This window comes from Equus quagga, chromosome 10 (genome assembly GCF_021613505.1).
Source record: "Equus quagga isolate Etosha38 chromosome 10, UCLA_HA_Equagga_1.0, whole genome shotgun sequence".
Lineage (NCBI taxonomy): Eukaryota > Metazoa > Chordata > Mammalia > Perissodactyla > Equidae > Equus > Equus quagga.
This window is the reverse complement of record NC_060276.1, coordinates 42,444,261-42,472,253: the sequence shown is the minus strand read 5'-3', so window position 1 is coordinate 42,472,253 and position 27,993 is coordinate 42,444,261. Positions and strand designations below refer to the sequence as shown.

The 27,993-nt window shown below is 39.4% G+C and overlaps 2 protein-coding genes across 4 annotated transcripts in view; one reads left to right on the top strand and one right to left on the bottom strand.

The window, feature by feature from the left end:
* Positions 1-7: 7 nt before the first annotated feature.
* CSTF2 (cleavage stimulation factor subunit 2) lies at positions 8-23,622 on the top strand. 3 transcript variants are annotated; one of them, XM_046673153.1, is made up of 16 exons: positions 8-82; positions 1,179-1,257; positions 1,569-1,738; positions 2,430-2,566; positions 3,029-3,148; positions 3,263-3,400; positions 5,577-5,700; positions 11,704-11,766; positions 14,097-14,156; positions 14,336-14,422; positions 14,801-14,942; positions 15,733-15,908; positions 16,189-16,481; positions 19,921-20,031; positions 20,927-21,052; positions 23,398-23,622. In XM_046673153.1, the coding sequence occupies exons 1-15, from the start codon at positions 25-27 to the stop codon at positions 21,047-21,049; spliced, it is 1,881 nt and encodes a 626-aa protein (XP_046529109.1). In that variant the 5' UTR covers positions 8-24; the 3' UTR covers positions 21,050-21,052; positions 23,398-23,622. The 3 variants fall into 3 exon arrangements, with proteins under 3 accessions (XP_046529109.1, XP_046529110.1, XP_046529111.1); XM_046673154.1 differs by lacking the exon at positions 14,336-14,422; XM_046673155.1 differs by lacking the exons at positions 14,097-14,156; positions 14,336-14,422.
* A 140-nt stretch (positions 23,623-23,762) lies between these two features.
* The window catches only part of NOX1 (NADPH oxidase 1), a 28,476-nt gene continuing 24,245 nt past the window's right edge, over positions 23,763-27,993 (bottom strand). Inside the window, exon 14 of the mRNA XM_046672853.1 lies at positions 23,763-26,695. Coding sequence (XP_046528809.1) covers positions 26,569-26,695 — 127 coding nt within the window. The 3' untranslated portion in view covers positions 23,763-26,568. The remainder of the gene's footprint in view (positions 26,696-27,993) is intronic.

Below are 27,993 nucleotides of genomic sequence, written 5' to 3'. Positions count from 1 at the left end.
ACCGGAAGCCGCCGGAAGAGAGCGATGGCGGGTTTGACTGCGAGGGACCCTGCGGTGGATCGTTCTCTGCGTTCGGTGTTCGGTGAGAGGAACTCGGTGGAGCCAAGCGTCGGGGAGGGACAGAAGGAGACGGGGAATGACGAGGCATGCCCTCTGCACCTCGTGAATCGCCGCGGGAGCCGATGAAGGGTCGGGCGTGCAGCCTTACCTGCCTGTCCTGTGGGGCGGCCAGCCTGGTGGACTCGTGGGCAAAGTGATGCTCCTGTAATCCCGAGGTTCCGCAGCCTTTCCACCATGTGGCCGAGGAAGTTAAACTAGCGTTCAGCTTCCATGCGTTTCCCCTTTCGTGAGCTTTAATTATTATCTCGAAGCGAGGGCACATGGCACCTGTCCCGTACTACTTCTCACTCCCTATCCCAGAATACAGATTGTGTGCTGAGGGTATAGATCCTTGTGCCCGCTTCCCGCCCTCTCATAAGGACTTCCATTCTCTGCTTTTTACCCCTAACATTTTAGTTCGTCGATAGCGGTAGCGGCCAGCTGGCATTTTAAGGTGGATTGTCAATAAATGAATGAGTGAGCGACTAAGACTTCGTCAAGGAAATTTTAAAGAGGATCGAATCTATCCTGAGTAACCTTTTCAGCCGAAAAAAAATTTTTTAAAGTACATGTGGTGATTTAAAAGCACCTTTTGGAAGGGACATGACAAAACGGTTCAAAATAATTTTTAAACATCCTCCACTACATTCATGGTCATTCTCCTTTGAGTGTGTGTATGTGTGGAAATATGTACATATGAGCCGGTTTTAGAAGTTATAATGTTGATATCTTTAGTTGTTATTGGTAAGACTTGCAGACCTTCAGGTAAATACCAAGCCTAACTATTTATTTTCGCCAAAGTTAAGGAAAATCTAACACTTGTCAGGTCAGTCTGAGAACTGATATTTAGGAGTGCCTACACCTTTTGTATTTAGTCTTAGTGGTTTATTTCTCTTGTAATTAAAGTTAGCAGGCAAGATTGGAATCTTGTCTAAGGGAGTACCACTGAACTGGAACTGGAAAAACAGTATTTTGAGCCAGTTGTTACCTTGTTAATGATATAAGTAGACACGGTGTACTTTCTCACTAAAATCTAGGTTATAAACTCAGAACTAAATATGTTATGTTTTCTTCCTTAGTGGGGAACATTCCATATGAGGCTACTGAAGAGCAGTTAAAGGACATCTTTTCTGAGGTTGGACCTGTTGTTAGTTTCAGGTGAGATTCCCTTTTACTACTTGGTGAAAGTTTCTTAAAAATTCCCACAAATTGGGCCTTTAGTAATAGTGGCAAGGTTTTTACTGGTGACTTTACACATGCATTCTTTTTTGTTTGTCTGTAACAGCTTTATGGAGATATAATTCACATTTAATTTTACTGAAAGACAGATTTTTTTTCGTTTAAAAAATATTTCAGGCAGAGTGATAAGGTTATTTGTCTTACAGTCAAGCAAATCAGAACATGGCAATGTTAGCAGGAACCCTGTGTGTATGTAACATTTGTGCCTGATGCTTGGTTTTGCTCTCCAGATTGGTATATGATAGGGAGACAGGAAAGCCAAAGGGTTATGGCTTCTGTGAATACCAAGACCAAGAGACGGCTCTTAGTGCCATGCGAAACCTGAATGGGCGTGAATTCAGCGGGAGAGCACTTCGAGTGGACAATGCTGCCAGTGAAAAGAACAAAGAAGAACTAAAGAGTGAGTGGAAACAGGCGTATGTAACATGAGTAAAGATGTAACAATGAAGATTTTCCGTTTATGATATGTTTTAGCGTTTGCTGAAACGATTAGCCACACACTTTACTTGACCCACCTGAAGTGCCTGCATTAGGACCTTGTATATCTTTGAGAAACAAGGTAAAATTGACTTTAGAGAGTTGACTGAGACATCCTTCAGTTGCCAAGAAGTTGATTTCCAGTTAAAGATGAATTCAGGCTCACCAAGCCGTTAGTAGTGTTATCAATGTCATCAGTGTTTGCCATTCCTATAACTGTGTTGCCAGATCTGTAAATATTGGGGCTACTAAGGCATTCTTATGGCTTTTTTCATGAGGTAGTAGATCCAAGAATTCCATTTAGAAATCAGCATCCTTTTCTATTTAAACTGTTTGCTTAATGACTTGTCAAAGGAAATCGATATGCCTTATTCCTAATTTAGGTTAACATTGTCCGCGTACGTGATCCTGGTCCAGCTTTCCTCTGAGAGTGGAAAATACACTCTGTCACTTTCCTCCACAGAAATAGGAGATTTGCAAATCGCTTAATTCTCAGCTCTAGAGAATTTAAAGTTATCAGCAGGTCCTTACAGGAGCCCTGGAAAATAGATACTTGAAATGATTTAGCTCTTTCTTTTGTCTCCTTAACCTTTTTGTACTTTCTTCCTGATCAGGCCTTGGCACTGGTGCCCCTGTCATTGAATCACCCTATGGAGAGACCATCAGTCCTGAGGATGCCCCTGAGTCCATTAGCAAAGCAGTTGCCAGTCTTCCACCAGAGCAGATGTTTGAGCTGATGAAACAAATGAAGGTGGGAGGAGGCATTAGGTTACGAATAAATCAAATCACATTAGATTTTTAAGGAGTTAATAAAGTTAATGAAAATGATTCTCTGAGCTCAAATAGAAGGTGTGCCTATTGATCACCTTTTCTTGCACCTTCAATATTCCATATGTGCACAGTGTATTTCACATTTCCTGCAAAGGGCTTTCCATTTTTGTACACCAACACACCTACACAATCTGGCTGGGGTTTTGTGGCCCATAGACATCAGATGTAAATATTAATTGTGGCTTTTTCCCTAAATGATGGTATTTGAAATGCCTTTTCCTTCTCTTGCCTGCCATGACCAAGATTTTGTGTGCTATGCAAAAACATGATAGCTTAAAAAACCTCTTGAATATTACACTTCTCAGATGAGAATGGCTCGAAATCACTATTAATTTGTAAGTAATAATATTGAATCTGATGATGAATCTGTTTATCTTCTCAGCTCTGTGTTCAGAACAGTCCCCAGGAAGCACGGAACATGTTACTTCAGAACCCTCAACTGGCTTATGCTTTGCTACAAGCACAGGTAGTGATGAGAATTGTGGATCCAGAGATTGCCCTGGTGAGTGTTTCTGGTTCTTTTATGGAAATGCTAGGGTAGACCTTGATTGGGGTAGAAACTACCTGCTTGCTTTGTTAAACAGACAGCTCATGGATTTGTCTTTTCACTTTCTAGAAAATTCTGCATCGCCAGACAAATATCCCAACGCTGATTGCTGGCAACCCTCAGCCAGTCCACAGCACTGGGCCTGGCTCAGGATCCAATGTGTCAATGAACCAGCAGAATCCTCAGGCCCCTCAAGCCCAGTCTTTGGTAGGGCTTTATCCCTTAACATTTGTTCTATCTGTCTTAGAATGTTGTTTTCATTTTAGGAGGATATATTGAAAGAGGAATGGTCAGGAGCCAGAGATGATAATTTCAATTTCCAGGCATAAAAGCAATTTCCAGGTTGCAGAGTACATGGCATCTGAATGAATATAGATTCAGTGCCAAGTCTGTTAAACTAAAAGATCTTTCCTGTATGCCCTTTTTTTAAAGCTGATTTTGTGTATATTGCATGCGTGACACTGTGGTTGGCACTTCCTTATTCCATATACCTTATCTCATTTAATTCTTAGAGCAGTTGTATAAAGTTGGCACTCTTATTCTTACCAATCAAAAAGTAAAGCTCACTTTCTAAGAATGACACAAAACCCTGAAGCTATAAAAAATTGATACATTTGAAAACGGAACAATTTCTGTGTGGAGAAAAAGAAATAAACACCAAAGGCAAATGACAAATTGGGGAAAAGTATTTGCCACACATGTGATGGACAACAGGCTGATTACTTAAGAGCCCTTAAGTTGTGTTCAAGAATGTTTATTGTCACATTATAATAGTGAAAAGTTGGAAACATCCTAAATGTACATCAATGGAAGAATGGAGAAAATGTGGTATATTTATCTAATGAAATACTCTACAACAGTTAAATAAACTACATACGTCACCATGAATGGCTTTCAAAAACATAATTCCGTATAGCAGTTAAGGCAAACTAGGATACATGGTATCAACACAGATAACTCAAAAACACAATACCATGCAGAAGTGAAAATAAGTGAGTGTGGAAGCATTCCCAAAGTATGGGCTATATGTCTGCATATATCCCCAAAACATGTTGAGTGAGTTGCAAAGAATATGTTCAGTATGTAATGATTTACATAAAATTTCAAAACATCTATAAGAATTCTCAAATGCTTGTCTAAGAAGAACGGATGCAATTGGGGAAGACCATACGGGAGATTCCAGTTATATATTTGATTTATTTCCTAAGCTGTATGGTTATTTTATTCTCTATATAATCTGGAATTTTTCATAATAAGCAAGATCTGTAAATTAGTAAGAAAATTACAAATAACCTAGTAGAAAAGTATGCAGTGGACATAGTTCACAACAGTGGAAATGCAAGTATATATTAAATGTGTGAAAAAGTGTCCAACCTCAAAATAAGCTAAATGTAAACAGGAAGTATAATAGGCTACCGTTTTTCGCCTGTCAGATGGGCAGAGGTAAACAACTTGGATGGGTCATACAAAGGATTAGAGCAGAGGTCCACAAACATCTTCAATAAATGGCCAGAAAGTAAATATTTTTGGCTTTGCAGACTGTGGGATCTGTTTTAACTATTCAACTCTGCCGTTGGGATGTGGAATCGGGCAGAGATAATACATAAATAAATGTGTGTGGTTGTGTTAAAATAGAACTTTACTTATGAAACCAGGCAGTGAGCCAGCTTTGGCCCAGGGGCCATAGTTTGCCAACCCCTACTCTGATTCAATAAATACTTTTTCAGAAATAGAAAGGAAATAAACTAAGGCCCCAAGCAATTAACTGGTCCAAAAAGAACACAATTCTAAGTGGCAAATCCAGGATTCGAACCTGGTTCTGTCTGACTTCAGCCTGTTTTCTCTTAACCACCTTACTATACAGTTTCCTCTTTTCTGTTTTAGAATTTTGTATGTTCTCTGAGAGTTAATGTGGTTTTTTTTTATAACTGAGCTTTTATTCTGTATTGATCTCTTTCTATTCCAAGGGACTGCTCAGTTTTCTGGGGAAAACACAGATGAAAATGTAACATTCCCTTTCCCTCCAGGAGCTCTAATGTAGCATTAAAAAACAAACCACGTTTTCCCAAAACCAAAATTATGTCTGAGGACAGGGATGAGAAAAGATTGGTCAAGTAAAAAATTTTTTCATCTTAAAAATGCAGACCACCAGCATTTCCTTTTAAAAAAAAGTCCCAGTCTCCTCTTTTTCTCCTTCCGCAACTTCTGTCCATAGCGTGTTATAAATCTAAAGCTGCATGAGATAACAATACACAAAGGCTATTTGGTGGACTATTTGGGGGTGTCAGTTTACAGAGTTCTTTAAGGTCATAGAGTTTGTATGTTGAGTCTCCACAGAGGCATGTCCATACTCTGGTTTTACTCTGGTTTTTCTCTTGGTCAGGGTGGAATGCACGTCAATGGTGCACCTCCTCTTATGCAGGCTTCTATGCAAGCTGGAGTTCCAACACCAGGGCAAATGCCAGCATCTGTGACAGGACCTGGCCCTGGTGCCTTAGCTCCTGGAGGTACGTTTTATTTAGTCTTCACCATTTTGGTATTTTGCTAAAGTTTTTTTTATAGCAAATGGCATAGTGTAGCCAAATTCTTATGTGATAATGAGATCTTGATATAAAATTAATATACAGCTAAGAAGTATATATCCTAGGTGGAGGAAATAGTTGATTTCTTATATACAAATCCTATACGATAGTCACCCCTATCCACAGTTTCACTTTCCATGGTTTCAAATTACCCACGGTCAACCATGTCTGAAAATACTAAATGGAAAATTCCGGAAATAAGCAATTCTTAAGATTTAAATTGTGAGCCATTCTGAGTAGTGTGATGAAATCTTGTGCTGTCCCACTCTATCCCACCCAGGACCAGAATTATCCCTTTGTCCAGTGTATCCACACTATATATGCAACCCGCCCGTTAGTCAGTAGCCCTCCCAGGTATCAGATCGATTGTTGCAATATCGTAGTGCTTGTGTTCAAGTAACCCTTTTTTTACTTAATAATGGCCCCAAAGCACAAGAGTAGTGATGCTGGCAATTCGGATATGCTAAAGAGAAGCTGTACTGTGCTGCTTTTAAGTGAAAAGGTGAAAGTTCTCGACTTAATAAGGAAAGGAAAAAATCATATGCTGAGGTTGCTAAGATCTATTACAGTATATTGTTACAGTTGTTCTCTTTTATCGTTAGTTATTGTTAATCTCTTATTATGCGTAATTTATAGATTAAACTTTATTATAGATATGCATGTATAGGAAAAAACATAGTATATATAGGATTCAGTACTATCTGTGGTTTCAGGCATCTACTGGGGGTCTTGGAATGTATCCCCCATGGATAAGGGAGAACTACTCTATCTGATTATAAGAGCAGGGAAAAGGACACCAAAGTGGAAAACTACAGTAAAACTTCCAAATGAATGAGGGGGAGAAACAGAATGAATGGAAACTAGACCAAGCAAGCAAATACAGAGAAAAGGAAATGACATTGTGAAGTAAGTATAAATAAATGTAAAGTAAGGTAGAAGGAATAAAATCTTGTGTGGTCATTCTGTTAAATGTGAATGGACTGAATTCTCCCATTAAAAGCCAGAGACTGTTAGATTAGGTTAAAAAGCACATTTAAAAAACACACAAAATACATAGTTACATTTGTTATTATTTAACAGACATAAAATTGCTTCTCATTAAATAAAATCAGACCAAACAACAAAAGGAGAAAAGAATTTTAAAACCTGTATATTTTCACTGAAAGTGTTTATATATATATATATATATATATGCGCAATTAATAGAGTATTGCTATTACACTTGTGGCTTTTTGTCATTCAAGAATCGTAACTTAAAAAGTTATGAATGAAGTAGCAATTCCTCATGAAACACCTGTATGAACACGCAATGTATATCAACATATAAAGTTTTTTATGCAACAAACTTGCTTCTTTTTAATTTTTCTAATCTGGGTTAGATTGACTACAGTACTACTCATGGAGGATAATTTGAATTGTTCTGTTTTGTAGAGAAATCAGTCTACAAAGCTGAGTTAACAGGGAATAGAAGAGATTTTTAAAGAAATTTCAGCAAACTCATGATTTTCATTTATCCTATAGAGTTATAGTTAAATTGTCTTTCAGTGAAAGAAATGGATTCTGTATTTTATACATTTTTTTTTCTTTTTGATGAGGAAGATTGGCCCTGAGCTAACATGTGTGCCAGTCTTCCTCTATTTTGTATGTGGGACACCACCATAGCATGGCTTGATGAGTGGTGTCTAGGGCTGCACCCGGGATCCAAACCTGCAAACCCTGGGCTGCCGAAGCAGAGCACATGAACTTAACCACTATGCCACCAGGCCGGCCATATTTTAAACATTTTTGAGTTATAGGTGCCTAACTTACCTTAAAATATTATAAGTCGTAGTGTGGTCCTACTACACATGGCAAATATGCATACATGACGTAGGTGGCTCATTACTTGAGTTGAAAAACACTCAAACTGCTCTATACCTCTTCGGTGAGACAAGTGCAGTGATCATGCACTTGGATATCACAGCAATGTTAAATTGCTATAAAAGATTTTAAGTGTCTGCTCTCCATTTCTGTACTTACATTCTCATGAACTATTAACATACAGTGTGTGAATCAGCATCATCTATGGACCACACTTTGAGTAGCATTGTGCTAGTGGACAAAAGATACAGTAGCCCTCCTTATCTGCGGGGGATCCATTCCAAGACCCCCAGTGGATGCCTGAAACCACAGATAGGACTGAACCCTATATATAATGTTTTCTCCTAAACATACATACTTATGATAAAATTTAATGTATAAATTAGGCACAGTAAGAGATTGACAACAATAACTAAGTAAACAGAACAATTACAACAATATACTGTAGTAAAAGTCATGTGAATGTGGTCTCTCTCAAAATATCTTATTATACTGTACTCATCCTTGTGATGATGTGAGAAGATACAGTATCTATGTGATGAGATGAAGTGAGATAAATGAGGTAGGCATTGTGATGGAGAGTTAGGCTACTGTTGACCTTCCCATGATAGTTAGAAGGAGGATCATCTGCTTATCCACTGCCTGAACCCAGTTGACTATGAGTAAGGATAAGGGAAGACTACTCCAAGTAAGGATGTTGAGGAATAAAATACTGGAATCATTAAGCCTGGTTAATATATAGAGGGAGCCTGATATCTTTTGACTAGAGAATTCACTTTTTCCCCCCCCTAATGACCGTGGAACAGTAAAAAAAAAAAAATTGACCATGTACTTAGCCATAAAATAAAAACAAATTTAAAAATGTAAACATTCTTTAGGCTGCATTCTCTGATTATAAGTCAATAAAATTAAAAATAAATAATTAAAAGGTGACTGAAAAAACCTTTACTTGGAAAATTAAGGAACGTACTCTAGGTAGTCCTTGATTTAAAGAGGAAACAAAAAGAAATTTATAAGTTAGTTAAAAGACAACAAAAAGTAGTACACTCATACAAAAAAGTATAGGAAATAGTGAAAGCAGTTCTTAAAGGAAAATGAATATTCTTAAATGCCTATATTATTAAAAAAGTAACTCTTGAGTACTAGTTTTAAAGAATTAGAAAAATAATTTTTTTAAAAAACAAGATACCAAGGAGAGGGAATTAATAAATATAAAAGTTGAAATTAAGTGTAAAAGAAACAAATAATGGAATTTTCAAGTGATATTTTTTGTGACTTTGTAGCATTTATACTTCTGAAGTTAAAAAACTTTACTATTTTTTTTTAAAGATTGGCACCTAAGCTAACATCTGTTGCCAATCTTCTTTTGTTTTTCCTTCTTCTCCCCAAAGCCCCCTGGTACATAGTTGTATATTCTGGTTGTGAGTGCCTCTGGTTGTGCTGTGTGGGATGCCGCCTCAGCATGGCCTGACGAGCCGTGCCATGTTCGCGCCTAGGATCCAAACCGGGGAAACCCTGGGCCGCCAAAGCAGAGTGCACGAACCCAGCCACTTAGCCACGGGGCCATCCCCTTTACTAAGATTTTTGAGATACCCTGTACAAAGCTCTTTGACAGTTGATGAAAAGTGGGGACAACTTAGTAAAAAAGTAGGCAAAGAAAATGAGTAGGCACTTCATAGAAGAGCAAATCCAAATGGCACCAAACAAAAGCAAATTTGTTTGTTGTCAGGGGATTGCAAATTAAATAACGAGATTTCACTTTACTTAAAGCCGTCAGACTAGCAAAAGTTGCAAAGAGAGATGACACTATCATCTGAGCTGGGGAAAGTGATATCATAAGTCACTGGTGGAAATGTGGTTTTGCAGCCTTTTAAGAAAGTAGACTCACATTAAAAATTTATATGCACTTTGACCCACCAGTTCCACTTCTAGGAAGCTAGCCCATACAAATAAAAGCCCTGTTATATGACAGTGTATAAAATGAGAAATTATGCCCATGAATCCTCCAGCCACTGCTTTCCTCAGATCCTAAATCTTTATATTGTTTTGGTTTGTGGTCTGAATTAGTCATAGAATGTTATGGCTAGAAGAGAGCTTTGAAATCATTTAGACATGTGGCCTTCAAACTTGAGTGTACATTAGAATCACCAGAAAAATTGGGGTACCGGCCTGGTGGCATAGTGGTTAAGTTCTTGCGCTCTGCTTCGGTGGCCTGGGGTTCACAGGTTCAGATCCCTGGCGTGGACTGAGCACCACTCGTCGAGCCACACTGTGGTGGCATTCCACATAAAATAGAGGAAGATTGGCACAGATGTTAGCTCAGCGACAGTCTTCCTCACAAACAAAAAAGAATCACCTGAAGGGCTTATTAAAACACTGATTGCTGGGCCCCACCCCCAGACTTTCTAATTCAGCAGGTCTGAGGTAGGGCCCTTTGAATTTGCAGTTCTGACAAGTCCCTGCTGGTGCTGACGCTGCTGGTCTGGAGACCACATTCTGAGGACCACTGGCCTAGACCAACTAGTTCACTTTACAGATGAGGAAGCCTGGGACTATGTTAATTTTATCAAAGCACTTGTTCAAAATCACAGTTGTGTAGTAGCAGGGGTAGGGGTAGCGCAGGTTCAGCTTCTTAATCCATGACTCTTTGGTGCCTGGGATGTTAAATGGAGTAAGGGAATGTGACATGTACATGATATTTTAGGTGTTAATGAACTACAAACAGTTCGCTTGTCTTTTCTCCCCACTCATAGCATATATTGTTCCTTTGAGGAAAGAGAATTATTTCTGTATGGGAAGGACCACACAAGGACTTGTGGTACATGATTATAGTCTTTATATAGCAGTCATTGTACCCTGACTAGTTAGAGCAGACCAGTGGTTTTCAACCCTGTTAGACGCAATGGCCTCTTTTCAGAACGGATATTTTGCAGTGACTCTTTACTATCCTGAAATGAAATGCACAGATGATATAACCTATTTAACATGATTTCCCAAAAAAATTAGTATAATCAAAAAAATTAGTATAATGCCTAACTATAATATAAAGGAGAAGTAAAAGGAAATTATGATAAAAATATTTTTTAATATGCAAGTGTTCAGGCACAACTACACTAGAAAACAAAAGGTGGCAGGCAGATGCTTGCACCTATACCATGAATGTAAAAGCTACAGATGTAGACAGATACGAGTATATTGTTTTAGCAACTCAAATACCATAAGGACTGTTGACGTTGGTGATGTGATTTTCTGAAATGGTGAAAACTCTTGGTAAAGTTCTTAACAAAACAAAATACATTACCCATAGTTTACTCAGTAATTGCATTTCTGGAAAATTTAGTGTGTGTGTGTATATATACACACATATATATTTATATGTGTGTGTGTGTATATGTATATATACACACATATATATTTATATGTGTGTGTATATGTATATATACACACATATATATTTATATGTGTGTGTGTATATATAAACAAGGCACAGAACCTTTTTGTTTACAAATAAAACAGACTTAGGTTCTAAGTTCAGATGACTATAAACAGGTTTTCATTTGTGTGAATGTTTAGCTGTTCAGTGAGACATTTAAAAGTTTTGCAAGACAGAGTAATGCTTGATTTTGTGGGACTGTCTCATACATGGGAGGACATCCAGTATCCCTGTTAGCTTCTCATTAAATGCCAGCCGTGCTCCCACAAATCCTTGTCACAAGCAGAACAGTATACCCACACATTTACAAAATGCCCTGGGAACAGTACTGCCTCCTATGAGAGGGGTTACGTGAGTAAGTGCCATTGTTATCCCGTATTCCAGAAGAATTTCCTGCCAAGGTTTTGGTAACCAATGAGATTAAGTATTCTTATTTGACTCACTTTCTGCCACTGAAGCCTAAAGTATACTAACAAACTCCATCTTCTATGTAACTGCATTGTTTAGTGGTAGTTATGATCTTTGTAGGTTTCTGCTTGTGGGGCAGAAAGAAGAAATTTGTTAACTCAGCCACTGCTCTAATTTTTTTCCCCTGTCCTAATTTGTGTTTTTCTTTCCTGCCCTTTATCTTATAGGAGGAATGCAGGCCCAAGTTGGAATGCCAGGAAGTGGACCAGTGTCCATGGAGCGGGGACAAGGTAAATAACTAGTAATGTCTGATTAATGTGAACTAGACTTGGAAATGTTCTATGTCTGCACTGTCTAATATGGCAGCCACTACCTCATGTGGCTCTTTGAATATTAAATTAATTAAAATTAAAATAAATTGAAATCAGGTAAAATCTAAAATTCAGGTCCTCATTCACAGTAGCCACATTCCAAGTGCTCAGTAGCCACATGGGGGTAGTGGATACCATACAGGATACTGCAGATATAGAACATTTCCATCACTGCAGAAAATTCTATTGGACAACACTAATCTAGACTTTCCATCTAGTGATTCAGAGCCTAGCTCTACAAGAATTGATGACAAAGCAATTGGATCCTTTGTTTCTATTTAATTTATATCACCTTTTCCTGATTGTCTGATGATTCTGCTGACAAGTTCTCTCCCTCTACGGGTATCTGTTGATTAAGAAATTTTAATAATAAGCATATAATATGTGTCTGGGTATGTAGATGACTAAATTTAAACCGCAGAGGAAACTCGGAGGGGATTTATTTTTCTATGTTCCTGAAGTTGGAAGAAAAAGAAAATGGCAGTGGTTCAGTTGAAAACAATGTTAGGAGGAGAGAGAGAGTGAGAAAACGGAAGAAACTAACAGTAAAACTGAATGCTTACTGTAGGCCAGGCACTTTAATTTTCGTAAACAACCTTGTGAGTTAGGTGGCAGCACTGAACTGTTTTCAGGTAAAGAGATGGAAGCTCAAGAGTTTTAAGTTACTCGAGGGGGGCAAGGTAAGTAAATACTAATATGTGAGTAACGTGGACTGGACGTGGTGCTCTCATCTTCTCTTCCTGCTAGAAAGTGGCAGAGCTAAGATTCTGAAGTCTCTGACTCCAAAATCTGTCCTCTTTCTGTCAATCCATACTGCCTCTATTAACTTCTAAAAATACTCAAGTGTCTTCTGTTCTCATTCATTGCGTCCTTGTGATGAGAGAGAACTGCTTTGCACGAGCATAGAGAAGCTTAAGTTACTCCTTAGAATACGGCCTTTAAGTGAAACCCATTTTTTTTAAAGCAAAATATTAAGATATAGGCCTGAGGTATAGTACTATGCTCCTGGTCTATGGTTTGTACACTGGGGTTGATTGCTGAAGTAATGGAACTAATAATCTTGTCAGATGATTGACAGTGGGACAAGCTCTTGGCCAAATACCTCATCTGAGCCCCCTATGCTTTTGTGCTATTGTGCCCCACCCCCTCAGCCACTATCAGTAGATCATGTATGTACCCCAAAGTATTTTTGCATAGTGAGAAGAAATTGGGGTTTCAGTCATTCTTTTACAAAACTCTCCACAAGCCATCAATCAATCAAGCTTTGGCTGTTTAATACATACTTCCGCAAGTCATCTGCCTTCCTGCTAGTTATCTTCACGTTTCTAGTCAAAAGTTAACAAAGGGAAATGACTCAAGTTTTGAAAGTATATCAAAGATGTCTTCATGAAGAGACAAAGTGAGATGAGGGTTTTTTCAGTTTTCCTTCAGTAACCAGCAGAAGAAGTGAGAATCTTTCCATTTGTACCCTGTTTGTCTTTCTTTTCCTGGACTCCGTGCCGCTTTTGTACGTTTGTAATGGTGAAAGGAGACAGTGAGATGCTTAAGAAGATACTTCCTCTTGCCTTCTGCCGCCTGTGTTGAACGTTGGTGCCCTTGTCATCCCATTAGTTTTTGTTTGCTGTTGTCATGATGTTTGTTTATTATCAAAGACTTGCAGTGGAGTATTTCTTGAGGAGTGATACTCTTTCATTGTCTAAAGTTCGTTCACTACATTTCCCCATTTGATGCTTTTTGATAGCAGAAATTTTTGTGCTTTAAAATATGGCAAAGGTGCTACCACCCTATTTCTCTTACGGGCCTCTCCAGAATAAATCTTGCCTTCCAGGTTCAGTACAATTTCTTTCATTTTTTGTTTATGAAAATGTGTTTATGTTCTGTGCGTAACTAGAGATTCAGAACCATCCTTTTTATATTGTTTCCTTTTTTTTAATGGTATTATAAGGAGATTTAGGGGGAATCGTAGTAGCAGAGATGAAAATTGAAAGTGGCTGGTTATTCCTGCCCAAACAAAACCAGTGACCCACAGGTTTCACCTTAGGAAATCTCATCAAAGTGGAACAGTTTCAGATCCCAAAGAAGCTGTAATATAGTTTAGGAAGATTTTGTTGCCTGGGGCAAACTAATGTACTCTTGGCTTTTTAACTTATATGTGTAAATCTCCAGTGTCTGTATGTGTGCTTCCGCTTGTGTGTGCAAGCTATTTTAAGTGTCTGCTCTTTCTCCTTTTGAACTTACTGCTCACCTAGGAACCCTACAGCACTCGCCCGTGGGACCCGCCGGGCCTGCATCAATTGAGCGAGTTCAAGGTACCCATTGTATCTACGGGTTTCCTTTTGCTTGTGGTGTTCAGGGTGGGACGTTGAGAGGACAACGGCTGCTTGGCAGTCATCCTCACGTTCAGAACCCAAAAGGGTAGTGTTTTGGGTTTTTGTTATTTAATTTTTCCTGTTGGGGCCACAAGCCTAAGATTGACCTCTTCACACAGGGCAGAGAACATGGATGATATGGGCATCTGTCCGAGGCTGTACTCCCTCCCTACTGGTGTCAGGAGGCTTGGATGGAATAGCAGTCTGTAAGGAGACAGCGGGTTCTTGCACAGCCATGGCAGTGTTCACATATGCCAAGACCCTACCTCTCTTTTGTGACTCTGGTCCTTGAACTAAGATTGATTATAAAGAAAACCAGGAGCATAAGTTTCTTCAGGTTGCAGTGCTAGTCCTTGGCAGGTTGCTCCCCAGTTTGCTCTTTATATAATTCCATCCATACCTCTGACATGGCACAGATTCTGCCTACACCCTGCTTCTGTTCTTGAGCTGCAAGAGGAGTCTGCTGTGGTGAGGTTTCACCCACTCTAAGGTGTCTGAATTATGTTGTCAGTGGTATATCGAGTCGTTTCTGGTTTCCTTATGTGTCCTTCACAGCAGTAACTCCCTGTTTGCTTCCCTGTCAGTGCCGATGCAAGACCCCAGAGCAGCGATGCAGCGTGGGCCCTTGCCTGCCAACGTCCCAACTCCTCGGGGTCTGTTAGGAGACGCTCCGAATGACCCACGTGGAGGCACTTTACTTTCTGTGACTGGAGAAGTGGAACCTAGGTAAGCATTAACCTAGAAGGGGAAGACTGGAGGACTCAGAATTTCCCCTTGCTTTGAGAACAGTCTTTTCATACCAGTTTACCTACTTCAGAAGGTAAATGAATATTCATGGCCGCTGTCCAACACTAAGCACTTCTCTTTGGGCAGAACTGTGTAGTTGAGTATGTCATTTTGAACTAACCATGGCTACTCCGTCTTCAGAAATTGGAAATTCTATCACACATACCTGAACAGGAAAAACTTATATTGCTTACTGGTAGTAGTAATATTAATAATAGCAATAATAAAATAATAATAATAATTGGTATTAATGGGGATTATGCCTCTGACTCTGCTCTGAGTGCTTTACCTAGATCATCTCATTAAATCCACACAACAACCCTGTGATAGTGATACTAATATCAGTCCCATTTTACAGATGAAGAAACTGAGGCATAGAGAAGTTAAGTAAATGTACCCAAGATCACAGCTAATGAGTGATAGAGCCTAGATTTGAGCCCATACAGTGGCTCATGTTCTTAAGCACTATGCTGCATACTCATTATATATAATGGATATCTGTTAATTCCTCCTTAATTATGAATGCCCCAACCAAATATGAAATTCTAGAATACATGGATTTACATCTCCATAGCTTTTCTTCAACCTGTTTGGTGTTATTCTTTTAGCATTCATAGACTGATGTTTGCATTAGTTCTTTGTCTGCCTTTTACTTTCTGATCTTCTGGTTGAGACTTTTTTCTTGTTGTTTTGTTCTGTTTTAAAATATAACATTTTTCTTCATCTCTAGAGGTTACCTGGGACCACCTCATCAGGGTCCACCCATGCACCATGTCCCTGGCCATGACAGCCGTGGCCCACCCCCACATGAGATGAGGGGAGGGCCATTAGCCGAGCCCAGACCTCTAATGGCAGAGCCAAGAGGACCCATGCTAGATCAGAGGGGTCCACCCTTGGATGGCAGAGGTAAGGGGAGACCATGTCACAAGGCTGACTCGTAGTTGTGGGCTGATGATAAACCCAACTGTCTTAGGCTCTAATCTGGGATAAAGAATACTGGGGAAATAGGGTTGGCAAGCATTTTTAAGGTATATCTGAAATTCTGAGAGATTGGGGAGGAGAAAGCAGTCTCATGTAGCTTTAGGGAGATGTGACTAGAGGAATAGATTTCTTTCTTTCTTTGTTGGTTCTTCTTGCAGTAAAGGCGAGTAGCTACACAATGGTTTTCTTGCAACTTTCTTTATAGGTGGAAGAGATCCCCGAGGCATGGATGCACGAGGGATGGAGGCACGAGCCATGGAGGCAAGAGGATTAGATGCCAGAGGTTTGGAGGCCCGTGCAATGGAAGCCCGCGCAATGGAGGCCCGTGCAATGGAGGCCCGTGCAATGGAGGCCCGTGCAATGGAAGTCAGAGGGATGGAGGCCAGAAGCATGGATACAAGGGGCCCAGTGCCTGGCCCTAGAGGCCCTATACCTAGTGGAATTCAGGGTCCCAGTCCAATTAACATGGGGGCAGTTGGACCCCAGGGATCCAGACAGGTATGTGTAACACTTCTTGATCTGATTAGTAATCTTGATCTATGCAGGAATTGATTACTCAGCCTGATTATTACTGCTTTCTGATTTGGGCTATTTCTCAGCTTGTTAGGGAAAATTAGAATCTTCCTTTTCATTTCTCTGCCCCTTAGAGTGGTGATTTTCTGGCCACAAGGATTGTAGTCCAAAAGAGCAACCTTGTCCCACAATTTCAGGAGCTCTTCCATTCAGAGCAGAGCTCCTGGAAATTTAGGAGCTAGAGAGTATATCAGTAGAACCTAGGCATGGATCGTTTAAAAAACCTCCCCCAAATGATTCTAATGCACAGCCCTAAGAACCCCTACGTTAGAGCATATAAAGAGCTATTAGTGGACATTTAGATAATCTTAGCTTTGCGGAAACCTATTTTAATTTACTTCCATCACACAGCCTAAGTCAACAGTGGAGTATGACAGGCAGCTTACAGATGCTCACCTTAAAACCTGCGGAACTGAACTCTTATCTCTTCTTTCTCTTTATTTGGCTCTCTCCAGCTGTGTTTATATGGTGGTCTATGATTGTCTGTGCGTCGTCATTTCCTCCCTCTTCACCCCCAGTTGTTTGTGGGGAGGTGGCATGTGTGTATCTCCCCTGAGGTTTTATATGCCAGCACCTTCATCTCCCTCTAGCCCCTCTACCTTCCTTTTTTCTGTGTCTTCCTTCCTCTTCTCTGTACTTCTGTTTCTCTTACCTCTTCCATATGTTTATGTGTCTTGCTCCCCATCTGTGTGTGTATGTGTGTGTGTGTGTGTGTGTGTATGAGAGAGAGTGAGAGAATGTCAGCTGGAATGGAATATGGCAGTCATCCAATTCTCTCATTTTATAGGTTTGGAAACTGAGGCCCAGGAATTCAGGTGACTTGCCCAAATTTATACAACTAAAAAGTGGCAGTGCAAGGAATAGAATCCACTATTTTTCCCACTCTACTACTCTGTCCTGGTCTCTGCACGTTATGTATGTGTATATGTGTGTCTACCTCCCCCTCTTTAATATGAATTAGGAATATGTTGTTTTCTGGTATGTGTAGAAGAAAACCGTTTTCTATTGTTTTTCAAGTTATGCTTAAAAAAAACTTGTTCACGGGCCTTGTGTTTATTGTGCCCTCTGTGGTCAGTAACCTCATAATAAAAATGTTTTTTATGCATTCATTCAGTCATTCAGCAAGTATTCATTGAGCACCTACGATGCACCAGACAGACTGTAGGTACTGGGGATCTAGCAGGGTGAGCAAAACGAAGTCCCTGCCCCCAGGGGGCTTGGATTCTAATTGGGGAGACAGACAACAAATAACTATACGATGTGCTTATATAATTCTGTCAATGAATCTATGGAGAAAGAAGTTGAAAATAATGGTTCGAAGACAATTTCTGGATAATGTCCTGTTCCTTTATCTCTGCTAGCGCTTGAACTCATTACTCTGTAATATTAGGTTTATATAGTTTTCATTAGTAGATTCTATAAAGTTAATTAGATCTGAGGTGGAGAAAATAAAAATTTTATCTTCAAACCTTTTTAAAATTGTTTAAATTAATATGTTCACTTATAAATAAAAGTATAAAATACATTCACTCACATATAAAAGACATACAATAAGAACCTCACTTCCACCCCTGAACCATCTCCCTATGACCCCCATCTCCTATAGATAATCGCTTTCATTAGATTTTTTAATGTATCTTTCTAACAAATAAGAATATATATTCTTATTTTTTCAGTATTTCCCCCCTTTCATTGTTTTGCACCTTGTTTTTTTATAGAACAGTATATCCTTAATTCATCATGTTAAATGAGGTTTTAAAATTAGCTCGATTCTACCCTCCTGGAAATTTTTTGGTAAAAGGCTTAGCATCACTAGGGTGATTATATAACTTATCATCCAAACAGGGACACATTTGAGAGTCAGAGTGCTGTTAGTAATTACTAACAAAAGCATAAACAGGGACTGTCATAGGCAAAGTTGGATATGTGAGATCACCTATATTATTACCTGTCTGCCTAGAACAGACACTCCTTGGAAACTGTAAATGGCCATTATTGAATGGTTAGATCCCATTATAGTACCTCAAATTAGTATCTACTGAAGCTTCAAAAAGGTTATTCTCCTAGATGTTTCAGATCCCTGACAGATCATTATGGTTCAGACTGGTGTCTGGATTCAGTATTGATAAAGACAGAGAGCAGTAATATTCTATCAGTCTATACAAGGATGTACTAATGCTTTACCTCTCTAGTGTCTCTGGGAATTAGTTAATGCATGTAAGTAAATGTTCCAGATAAAGAACTATCCTACCAAGTTTTTAAACTATTTGAATGAAGAATATTTTATAAAATGTGTTATGCTTCCTTCCCATCTTAAACAGGATACAAAAAATGATGTTAATCGTTATTGTTTACTCAAAGTCATCGTTGCGTGTACCCATTATTGTATATGCTATCATAGAAAGCATAGTTAGCTCCTGTTTTGGTTTCTGGTCTCCTCCACCATCAGGCGGTCACCTGACTCTTCACATTGCTGTCATGATATCTGCTTTTAACAGTTTATCCACATTTTTTTTGTTTTGCTGATTCTAATCTGCTGGGGAAGCAGGTAACAAGTTTGTTAACAATTTGTCTTTAATAAGAGTACCTAAGCTCTGGATGAATGCCTGAGTGTGATCATAACTCCAGCAGAGGGACCTTGTAACAGTTATTCTAGGTGCTTGGAGGCCTTTTCCTTGTGTTCGGGTAGTCTTTCAAAAGATTGAACTCACCAAAGATCTTAAATACCAATAAGTGTGATATAACTGTACTTTATTCTTTTAACTCGGGTCAGTCCTGTTTCTTGGTCTGTATTTAGCAGAAAGCATCTGCTGCCTATTCTCTATGGAAAGTTATAAAAAGCAAATGTTGGGCTAATAGCAGTCTTTTCCCCAGAGGCCTTCCCAGCTCCTTTCTACCTCTGCCGTTAGCATCGTTTCTGCCTTACTTGTGGGATAGGGCCCTTGGGATGAAGGCGATGTCCCTGTGAATGTAGCTTCCCCAGTGGACCAGCATACATTATCTCTAGGATCTGTCAGCTTTCGTTTCTGTTTCCACTGAACACTAGCTTCCAGGATGCTCTGTTTTCTCTGTGCTTATGTGGCTGGATTTTGCTTGATTTGATGATATCCAGTTGTGCTGTGTGGTATTTGTGGATGATGCTGGAGCTGTTGTAAGCAAGTGTGTCTAACTTGCTAGATGATCTCTGGCTAAACCCTGCCTTCTGCCCTTGCTAACAGTAGGAAATAATCTTCAGAATCATTAATTTGCTTTTTTTACTCATATCCATAATCAGATCATATTTTTTCACATTGCTGTTACTGGATTCTGGTTACCTATATGAGAAGTTCTGAAAATCTCTCCTTATCTCTCTTTGTGCACATAGGTCCCAGTCATGCAGGGAGCAGCCATGCAAGGAGCAAGCATTCAGGGTGGAGGCCAGCCTGGTGGCTTTAGTCCTGGCCAGAACCAAGTCACTCCACAGGACCATGAGAAAGTAAGCAATGCTGTCTGTCTCCATATGCACAAATCTTTTGGATTCCTCTCTTCACAGTTACCATGTGGAGGTCCTGGATCTTAAGAGTCTGTTTGGAAGTGATGTTTGCTCTTAGAACTCTTTATGATCTTTTTTGATGAGGAAGATTGGCCCTGAGCTAACATCTGTGCCAGTCTTCCTCTATTTTATGTGGGATGCCACCACAGCATGGCTTGACAAGCAGTGTTAGGTCCACACCTGGGATCTGAACCTGTGAACCCCAAGCAGAGCGAATGAACTTAACCACTATGCCACTGGACCAGCTCCTGACTCTTTATGATCTTGTTACCTGAAAATCTGTGGGCCTGGTCCTAAAATTCTTAAATGGATGTATGTAAATGGCAGCTTATCTTACATTTCAGACTCATCTGCCAATAGCAGTTTGTGCAGGCCAGATTGATCTGAAAATCCAAATGCCTTTCTTCCTCCCCTTTCTACCTTATCCCCAAAAACATAGCAGGTTCCCCGCGAGTATATCTTTCTGTTTCTATATTTGACCATTGTGGGGAGCTCATGTCTGATAGAAAGGCTAAAACTTGTGAAAAGGAGAGACTTTCAAAACAGGATTAAATACTGAAGACTTCCTGGGGCTCACAGATAGCATCTTAGTCTGCAAGAACCTTGGGTTCATGAAAGTGTCTGTCTTGAGTCTTCTAATCTTAGATATTTTTCAACTTGTGCTTTTCATTGTGCCTTTTCTCACCAGCTGGTTTTGGGTTTTAGCTTGGTTTGACTTTTTTTTTTTTTGGGCCTGCTGTTTTCTGTGTGTGAAATATCCATCCTTTTTGAACAAAAGCTGTTGGTGTATTTTTGGCTGCCATCATTAAAACTCACTACCTTCTTTTTCTCTGCGCAGGCTGCTTTGATCATGCAGGTTCTTCAACTGACTGCAGACCAGATCGCCATGCTGCCTCCTGAGCAAAGGCAGAGTATCCTGATCTTAAAGGAACAGATACAGAAATCCACTGGAGCGCCTTGAAAGGTGAGCAGACTTGCCCCGCCTAAGTTGGACGAGCTCCTCGTGCATTCGGGGTATATACTCTCAACCTGAACTGCCAGGACTCCTGATCTCAAGACTCTAAGGCCTGCACTCCTCTTGGCTAGGCTCTTCACCCTTCCGTAGGTCTGCCCCCGTCAGGATAGAGGAAGGCCACAGGGCGTTCGTTCAGGTGTTGAATTGATTATCATCTTTTTTATACATTTTTTGAAGAAGAAGATGATTAGCGCTGAGCTAACATCTGCCGCCAATCCTCCTTTTTTTGCTGAGGAAGATTGGCTCTGAGCTAACATCCTTGCCAATCTTCCTCTATTTTATATGTGGGACGCCTGCCACAGCATGGCTTGACAAGCGGTGCATAGGTCCACACTCAGGATCCAAACCAGTGAACCCTGGGCCACCAAAGCAGACCATGCAAACTTAATGGCCGTGCCACCAGGCTGGCCCCAATTGTCATCTTTTTTAACCTTTCTTTCCTCATAGCAAAAGTAACATGATCAATTTAACAAAACTAATCAAATACAGAAATGTAGAAAGTTCAGGGTAAAAAGCTCTGCTTTCTTAATCTCATTCCCCAGGCATAACCTCTAAATACAGTTTGGTGTGTATCCTTCTGGAATCAGTTGTGTTACTTTATTCCAAACTGTCCCATCAAGATGGAGAAAATACAAAGCATTTCAATAAATTGTTCTAAGTATTTTAGTTTCCAGTATTTATTTTATATCGAATATTTTGAGGTTAAACTATTATGGTACACAGGTCAAGGTAGTGAATGTCTGCTGTCACCGTCAGTCCCTGTAAATTCTGGAGGTTGCTGTATGCTGCTGCCCTCATTTTTCTTCTTTATCATTCAGGTAAAAAGGATCGTAATCGTGTGACCTAACTTGATTATGTGTATTTGTGTTTCTTTTTAAAATTTTTCCGCAATATCTGGTATTTCATAAACAATTCTGTTTTCTAAAAACAGTTTAAAATTTATGTTGTCCCAGTGTCAGCTAGACTATCACATTTTGACTTTCTACTCTTTCCCCCATCTGTATTATAATTCCCATCCATATATCATCATATAATAGTGAACTCATTTACACTAATTAGTAATCTTTACTAAATATAGTATTTTAATCCATATTTGTAATATCATTAAAACATCCAAACTGGAAATAGGCATCATACCTGTATTTAGACTTTAAGTGACTGACCGTGATGGGAAGCCGTCATAGAAGGGTGGCTGGGTAACCTTCAGTGTGATCAGTACTTGAACTTTTTAGTCCAGGCACCCCAGGCATTCTATTTTCTTCAGTAAAAGCGTAGGCTACTGTTATTTTCAGAGGAATAGATAAAAACTATTCCTCTCTTTTACTTTTTCTAACTTATTTATGCTAGGAAAGGCATTCCCTACAATGTGAGGAAATTATTTCATTTGGATAGTGAAGGTAGAAATCCTTCTGAAAGTTCTTTGATTATGTATTCTCTTATGACATATTTCAAAGCCTTACACATAAGCCACAGGGCAAGGTTTTTTGGTTTTTTTACCTTTTATTTTGAAGTAATTATAAACTCACAGGAAGTTAGACAAATAGCACAAAAAGCATCCTGTACTGTTCCTCCAGCTTCCCTCAATGATAACATCTTGAGAAGCTGCTGTACAATACCTTTTTGGTTTGTAGTACAAAAACCAAGAGATTGACATTGGTATAGTACTGTTAGCTAGACTACAGACCTTGCTCAGTTTTCACCATTTGTTTTAAACCTACATTAATATGTGTGTGTGTTGTGTGCATGTAGTTCTAGGCAATTTTATGTAGGTAAGGTTTTAATGTGTATTTGCTGGTATTTGTGCATACTGTAAGCAAAAGGTTGGTATTGCGTCCATCCTATACCTTGCCAGTTATGATTCATCTGTGCTATCACTGACGGGCTTATACCGTTACCATAAGATAAGTAGTTTTCAACCAGAGGCCATTTTGCCCCCTACTGGACATTTGGAAATGTCTGGAGACATTTTTCGTTGTCATAAGTTTAGGGAGTACAGTGTGCTACTGGCATTCAGTGGGTAGAAACTAGAGATGCTGCCAAACATCCTGTAATGCACAGGACATCCTCCATAACAAAGAATTTTCTGGCACACAAATGTTGGTAGTGCTGAGGTTGAGAAACCCTGCTGTAAGGGATGATTATTCTGGGGAGACAGGAGGCAGACACCTTAGGAGTCCATCCCTGGTGACTTGCTCTTATGCATAGCCTCCTTCCTCCAGCCTTTGAATTTTTTTCCTGATGTCGAGGAATTTTGTCTCCACTTCTAATGGCTCTCTCCCAACTTTTCCTTACAGGTTGACAAAAATACCTGGCAACAAATCTGGAAATTAATTCCATCATGTGGTTGAAATATTGCAAAAAGATGACTTCTGCATCCTGACCCTTGAATGACTCAAACTGGTGCCAGGTGGAGGACTCCCATCACCTCTCAGAACAAAATCAGTCCATTCTGTCATCTTAGTTTGTATATTTTCTGTGACTTGAAATAAACTTTGAACACAATTTTAGTATACTGCAAATTGATATACATGACCTTTTTGCTTTTAAAAAGCTGAGCACCAAGGGTGAAACCTTAGATGTGTTTTCTACCCTTACCACAGTATTGTACTTTAATATATTGCCGTAGCTGTTTTTCCTTTTAAGTTAACCGTTTATTCCTCTTTGATATTTGAGAATTTCTCAGAAGCAGTGTTTTCTGGGACTTAGTTTTTGCTTAGTTTGCTTCCAGCAGGCATAATAAGATTTGCCCTTTGAGAACTTGCTAGAACTTCTGAGTCTACTGGGAGAAAATAGCACCTGCTTAGAGCTATAAAATGGTTAGAAGCCCAACAAAGCAGAGAGCCTAGCAGAACAGTGTAATTTAGTTTAGAAAAATCCAAATATCAAAATGCATTTTTACGTCAGTAGCAGGTCTATTCATGTGCATAGTTCGGAATTAAAGACAAAGATGTAGTGGCACTGGTTCGAGTGTGTCAACAAAACAAGACTGTTGACCTTTACCTATCTGTTCTAAAATTCTTCAGTCTGGATAGTCAACTTTAAAAGGTAAAAAAGCCACTAATTTTTCACATGTTCAAGATGAAATAAAAACGGAACAGAAATCAAATGAGCAAAATACATTTCATCCTATCTTCTAGATTTCACTAACCTGTAGCTCTACCCTGTAACCAAATTTATTCTGGGAAGTTAAAGGAGAAAACCCTAAGACTTTTACATTCTTCTCATTTATTTGAAGAGGACCAAATGCAGAGCACAGTCAGATTGCCCATTAGGCCTGCCCCTGTTTGCTTCCTTGCAGATAGGTATGAACATAATTAGTGCCACGAGCTCTAACCTATGGCTCTTCCAGCCTAGTATTCTCTCTCATGGTGGCGTTAAGGAGGAACATGTTTTCCCTCCATCAGGCCAGCCTCAAGAGGTTAAGAGGTGCCTTAATAATTAGTAAAGTTCCACTGGAACTACTCTTGAGCCTATTTATATTCTCAGAATCCTATCCTCTGGGTTAGGATTATGGTCAAGTGAATTAAAAGCCTTCCATAGGCTTAGAGAATGTAATAGCATATTGCTTACATGTCAAGCGAAAGAATGCAAAGATAATCATTTTTATGAGAGACATTGAAATTGAGGGATTTTCTATTCTGATACATAAACATTTACAAAATTGGCTGAATAAGATACTTCATATTGCGTCCTAGGAAGAAAAACATGCTCAAAACAGCTGAGGAGCTTTCTGGGTATCCTGCTCATCCCCAGTTCAGGCATGGATGTTGATCATGTATAGGATTTATTATTATCATTACCTTTTTTGCTTGCTTCCATGAATATTCTAGCCCACGATATGTTGATTTTAGCAGCAGTCAGCCATATCTTGAAGTGTCAATACATTTAGACATTGAGACCATGAGTGAAACCTTTCTCATTAGGAACTTATCATAAGTTTCAAGGAACACTAAGATTCCAAATCAAAGTCGTCGAAGATCAAATTATCATTTGGTCAGCAGTTGTCTAATAGGAACCATACTGTCAAGGTTCCATTGTGCATTTTCCTAAAACCTTATTAAATTTAATTTAGGTAGCTAAAATCTGGGAAATTGGCAACAGCAGGGTATCCCAATCTATTCCTATGGAAACTCATTAGTATTTTTCACCGATGTCCAATTAGTAAGTGAAACACAATTAGCTGCCGTGAGTTCGTGACCTGCCTTTACCTTGTTAAACTAGTGACTGAAAAAAATCGATCTTACTAATCCTTCAAGTCATATATGTTTCTGGATAATTAGAAACAACCATTTATTCATTCTTGGTCACTTCGTAGTAGAGAAATAGGTGCTATAATGCTAATTCAGTAGAAACATTGTTATAAATTGATGAGTCGAATTGTCTTTGGGCACAATGAAGTGTGAGTTTTCTCCTTCTCTTAAGGGCCCTGGTCCTCTTTCCTCCTCCTGATTCACTGTGACTACTAACATCCCAGAGCCAGCTGGATGGGAGAAATAAAAGCATTTTGATAGGAGAAAGAAAAGGCATTTTGTTTATGTCATTAGGTGAATGATTCTTTAGTGAATAGGGAGGAGCCCAAGAAATGTTATCAAAATTCTAAATTATCTTTTTTTAAACCTAGGCATTAATAAACCCCCTTAATAAAAATGGTGATAAAGAGCCCCTGTTGACTAAATAAGTCATCCTAAGGTAGATTTCACGTTTTCACAATTATTTTCAACAGAACAATGCAAGCTAATGACAATATAGGTTTCATTTCTAATACAATTTCAATTATGATTAACATATTTGCAAGATTTTCTTTCCCAAATGCAGAGTCCAGATAAAGTAACAAAAGACTCATTTGTTAAGCAAAGAAGAAAATCCTTCATTTTTTGACAAGGAAACGTGAGTAAAGCATAAATTGCTGTTCACACTGGATAAGACCATGTTGAACATAATAGAGTGTACATAGTGTTACATAGGGATGGGGTTCTTGGTAATCTTATGTTCGTTATTTTATTATTTATGCTTATTATGTTGTGTCGTTAATTCTTCAATAAATTTTTATTTTAAAAAAATCATCCTACTTAGAAATCTTCTTTGTGGGTGGGAGGGGAGATTATGACCCCAGGTCCAGGAGATGGTAACATTTAGAATCAACAAAATCACCTCGGCTTAAATTGTCTGTCAACCTCCTCTACTAGCAGGCCTTGCTGCGGTCATGGCATTCCAAAAGGATTTACAGTTATTTTCCCAAGAAAGGATCCATGGGCTTTGGATTATCGTGACTCCTGGTGTTCTCAGGTTCGTGAAAGCTCCGTGACGACAAAGTTGAATCCAATTGAAAAAGAATGCCAGGGACTCAAGGCTTGAGAGGCACATTATTATCCCTCAGTGGCAGCTGCCCAAACCTGATCAGACCAAGTAAGTTGTTGAAGATACAAAGGAGAGACTATGCAGATTACCGTCCTTATTCCTATAATTCAGAAGTTTTCTTTGTTGAAGTAGAATTGAACCTTCCTAGGATCCAGACTGGAGTGTTGGCGACAGCGTTTGCTCAGGCTCTTTGCCATTTTCTTAGGACCACATAGGAAAACTCCCACCGCAGACCTGCAAGAATAGAACAATAGTGAGGGCAAGAATTCAGCGAGGCTGCTGATGTGCTTGGCGGGAAGGGAGAAAGGGCCTCTGCTAGGCCTCTGCTACTCCCAGCAAGCTTGCACAAAAATCCCCTGTTGACGCCCTCTCACATTCCTCAGGGTAGTTTTCTTACCTTTTCTGCTTGCAAGCCCCAAATGTGCCCCCAGCCCTTATCACTCAGCACTCAGCCTTTCCTATGCTATTGAGAACAGACACTCAGGAGGTGTAGTACAGTGTGGTAGTTCAGTGCTAGACTCGAGCCAGGCTATCTGGGTTCAGATCCCAGCTCTGACACTTGTCCCAGCTGTGTGACTTCAGGCAAGTTTCTTTGTTTTTTTTTTTTTTTAAAGATTTTATTTTTCCTTTTTCTCCCCAAAGCCTCCCGGTACACAGTTGTGTATTTTTAATTGTGAGTCCTTCTAGTTGTGGCATGTGGGATGCCACCTCAGGCAAGTTTCTTAACCTCTCTGTTTCAGTTTTCCCACCTGTAAAATGGAGATAAAAACAGTACCCACCTCATAGGGTTGTTCTGAGGTTTAAACAAAAAACAGATGAAGCAATTAGAAAAATCCTTGGCACAAAGCAAATGAGTACGTGTTAGGTGCCATTAAAGCCATCCATTATGCACTTATCCCTACTTCAAAATTTCTCACACTGAAGAGGCGGTGGTCTCTCTTGCCAAGGATAATCTTTCTAACTATGCTCTGTGTCTCACCCTTTCCTTCCTTCTTTCATACCTTCCGCTTCCCTCTTTTTTACTTAATTGAGATAGAATTCACAGATCATAACATACACCCTTTTAAAGTGTGCAGTTAGTGCTTTTTAGTATAGTCACAACGTTGTTCAACCATCACCGCTATCGAATCTGAGAACATGTTCACCATCCCCAAAAGAAACCCCATACACGTTAGCAGTCACTTCCTATCTCCTCCCAACTGCACCCGCAGCCCTAGACAATCAAATTGACCTTCTGTCTCCAGATTTGCCTATTCTGAACATTTCGTCTAAGTGGAATCATATGATATGTGGCCTTTTGTGTCTGGTTTCCTGCAATTAACATACTGTTTTCAAGGTCCATCCATGCCGTAGCAAGTATCAGCACTTCATTCCTTTTTACAGCTGAGGAATGTTCCATTGCGTGGATAGACCACATTTTGTTTATCCATTCATCTGTTAATGGACATGGGTTGTTTCCACTTTCTGGCTACGCTAGTACATTCACGTACAAGTTTTTGTGTGGACATATGTTTTCATTTCTCTTGGGAATA

Excerpts from the sequence above, each read along its gene's own strand:
- CSTF2 (XM_046673153.1), top strand. The coding sequence starts at position 25 with ATGGCGGGTTTGACTGCGAGGGACCCTGCGGTGGATCGTTCTCTGCGT. Across the intron at positions 2,567-3,028 it reads AGCTGATGAAACAAATGAAG|CTCTGTGTTCAGAACAGTCC; the intron begins GTGGGAGGAGGC and ends TTATCTTCTCAG. Across the intron at positions 14,423-14,800 it reads CTTGGATGGAATAGCAGTCT|TGCCGATGCAAGACCCCAGA; the intron begins GTAAGGAGACAG and ends CTTCCCTGTCAG.